Here is a 2,669-nt window from a genome sequence, read left to right on the forward strand (position 1 = left end):
CTCATTAGTGTTCAAGGCCTCAAACCTGTTCCTGAGATGATTCTGAAATTCAGGTGGGATGAACTCAAAGTCATATTTTGACTGTGGATTTGGTTTAGTTTTCCTCACCTTCAGAACTCTGGTGGTCTAGCGTTAAGAAGCTGCACTGCAATCCCAGAGGTACACAGTTTCGAATCCACCAGATGCTCTGCAGGAGAAGGAGGGGCAATCTCCTCCTGTACCTGTCAGATCCAATTTGATGATACACACACCATTTGTCCATGAGATGACTCATATTTGACTCCTGTGAGGACCACCACAGGAAAGAGCACTTAAGTTCAAATGAAACTTACTGTTTTCAGAGATCTTGTTTAAATGTATTAAAATAAGAAATTAAGAATATTATTAATAATTTGAAAAATGCTGTACTGTTATTCATATTATAATACACAAATGTGTTTGTAGACCCTGAACGGCATTATATTTTCATATTTAAAAACATAAATGTATTTTCATTGATGCATGGCCACTGTTCCTCTTCATTAAGACACAACTTTTCACTTCAGCTGAGACTTTAACTCTAGCAGCATAGTATGTCCACACCTTTACACAGGGTCCTCTCTATAGAGGGAATAACACACTCACTCACATGCTTTCATGGAAAGAATTTTCACAATAGTATTTGAGAGAGCATCTGTCACAAAGAAGATACATATCTATAAATATCTGCTGTGATTCTTGAGGTCATCTTAGGGCAAGTGGTATTTCTGTTGGTATCAATGGAAACCACCACTGTTTTGTTTTTTGTTTTTTGCTTAGTTTTCTTTTAAAGAGGTATATGCTAATGGAAAGGGGCTCTGACAGCCTACTCCATAGTGAAATGCACTGTCAACCTCTCTGGTGGTTCCAATCCACCATCAGCCTTTCAGGAAAAAGATAGACATTCTCATCATATCCAATTTAAAGCCTTGGAAACTCACTGGAGGGACAGGTTTGATTCCAACCTGATGGCAAGGAATTTCATGAAGGAGAGTCCACAGTGTTTGGCAAATCCTCAAAGACTTAAGAAAATATTGGCAAAGATCTATCTGCCTAGAGACTAATCTCTAAAATATAAAGAAACTCTCAATACCTCAACAAGAATAAAACCAAACAAACCAAATTTTTAAAAAATGGGCAGAGTACAGGAAGATGCTTCACCGAGGAAGACAGACAGATGGCCAACACACATAAGAATAAGTGTTTAAGATCATTAGCTATCAAGAGATGCAAATAAAAATAAATTCAATAAAACCACAAACAACAGATAGTGTCACTGTATTGTTGTTGTGGTGTGCCCTCAAGTCAGAACCGACCCACACCTGGCCCTTCAGTGGGTTTTCAGACTCACAGGAGGAGATTACCCATCCTCCTATGAAGGAGCTGGTGGAGTCAAACCATGTGTCTTTGGGACTGAAACTAGGTTCTTACCACTAGGATTTCAGTTCTAATATCCCTAATATCCTGCTGACAGTAATGTAAAATGGAGCATTCACTGTGGACAACATTTTTACGTTCCCTAGAAAATTAGGAATAGAATTACCATTTGACCCAGCCCACTACTAGTTATACATGCTAAGGAAATAGAAGATGTGTTGTGCAGCTCTGCAACTGCATCCCTGCCCATCCTCACCCTTCTGCCCCCAACCCTCACCTCCTTGTACCCTCAATATGTTTTTCCCAATAAAATAATTTTAAAAAAAGAGAAAGAGGAATAGAAGATGTGACACAACCAAACATCTGCACACCTCTACTCATTTTAGCATTATTTATAATAACAGAAGGATTGAAAAGAGATCATGAAACACTGTCTAACATGGGTGCATCAAAGGTCCTCATGGTAACTAAAATTAATCAGTCAGAAGGACAAAATAGCATAAGATTGCAGTTCTGAAAAACCAAAGAAAGATTTACACACTGATAGAGTCCTCCTTGGATGGTTGTTTCGGATGAGAAGAGAGGGGAAGAGAGTAAACATTAGTAGGTAAAAGGCACATATGGTTAAAGAGGAAGACAATAACCAATAAGAATGCTGAGCACACTATCATTAAATAAAATGAAGACAGAGTTATGAAGGATTAATGGAAATCAGAGTTACAGGGATAATGTGGGAAAATAGGACTGCTGCATTGTATAGATCTAAATTAATGTAATTAAAATATATATGAATGGTTGAATGAAATACCCATTTGTTTGTAAACTTTAATCAATCACAATTTAAAAAAAAATAAAAAGCACAAGGTGTCTTAAAGGGAGCAAGAAATTTGCACCTGTTTGAGTGAAACTTTAAGAGGTTTCTAACGGGAAATATGCTTTTTGTCCTAGGTCATAAGTGTTCAGCCTACCAGGAAGGGAGGCAAAATCCCATCTTTCACTGACATCCAACTGGATCACCATGAGCGATGTGATTGTATCTGTAGTTCAAAACCACCTCGATAAAAGAATGTGCATATATTCAAAATATGTCTGAAGGAACCTTTATTTTAGGGAGAGTGTGGTAAGATACCCTTTGTCACTAGCTAACAATCAAACTTACTACTAGCCTGCAGTACAATGAATGCAACTGGTTGCTAGGTTTCAACCTAGCTGTATTACTGTCATGTAAAGTAGAAAGAAGTATCATTATTACCTTCTATATTCAAAGATAGAAG

At 37.5% G+C, this 2,669-nt stretch overlaps 1 protein-coding gene across 1 annotated transcript in view; it reads left to right on the plus strand.

Moving 5' to 3' along the window:
- The window catches only part of PDGFD (platelet derived growth factor D), a 355,887-nt gene extending 353,430 nt beyond the window's left edge, over positions 1-2,457 (plus strand). Inside the window, exon 8 of the mRNA XM_006887300.1 lies at positions 2,344-2,457. Within this exon, the coding sequence (XP_006887362.1) occupies positions 2,344-2,457 (114 nt within the window). The remainder of the gene's footprint in view (positions 1-2,343) is intronic.
- Positions 2,458-2,669: the final 212 nt, after the last annotated feature.

This window comes from Elephantulus edwardii, unplaced genomic scaffold (genome assembly GCF_000299155.1).
Source record: "Elephantulus edwardii isolate Elephantulus edwardi_28Jun2011 unplaced genomic scaffold, EleEdw1.0 scaffold00056, whole genome shotgun sequence".
Taxonomy (NCBI): domain Eukaryota; kingdom Metazoa; phylum Chordata; class Mammalia; order Macroscelidea; family Macroscelididae; genus Elephantulus; species Elephantulus edwardii.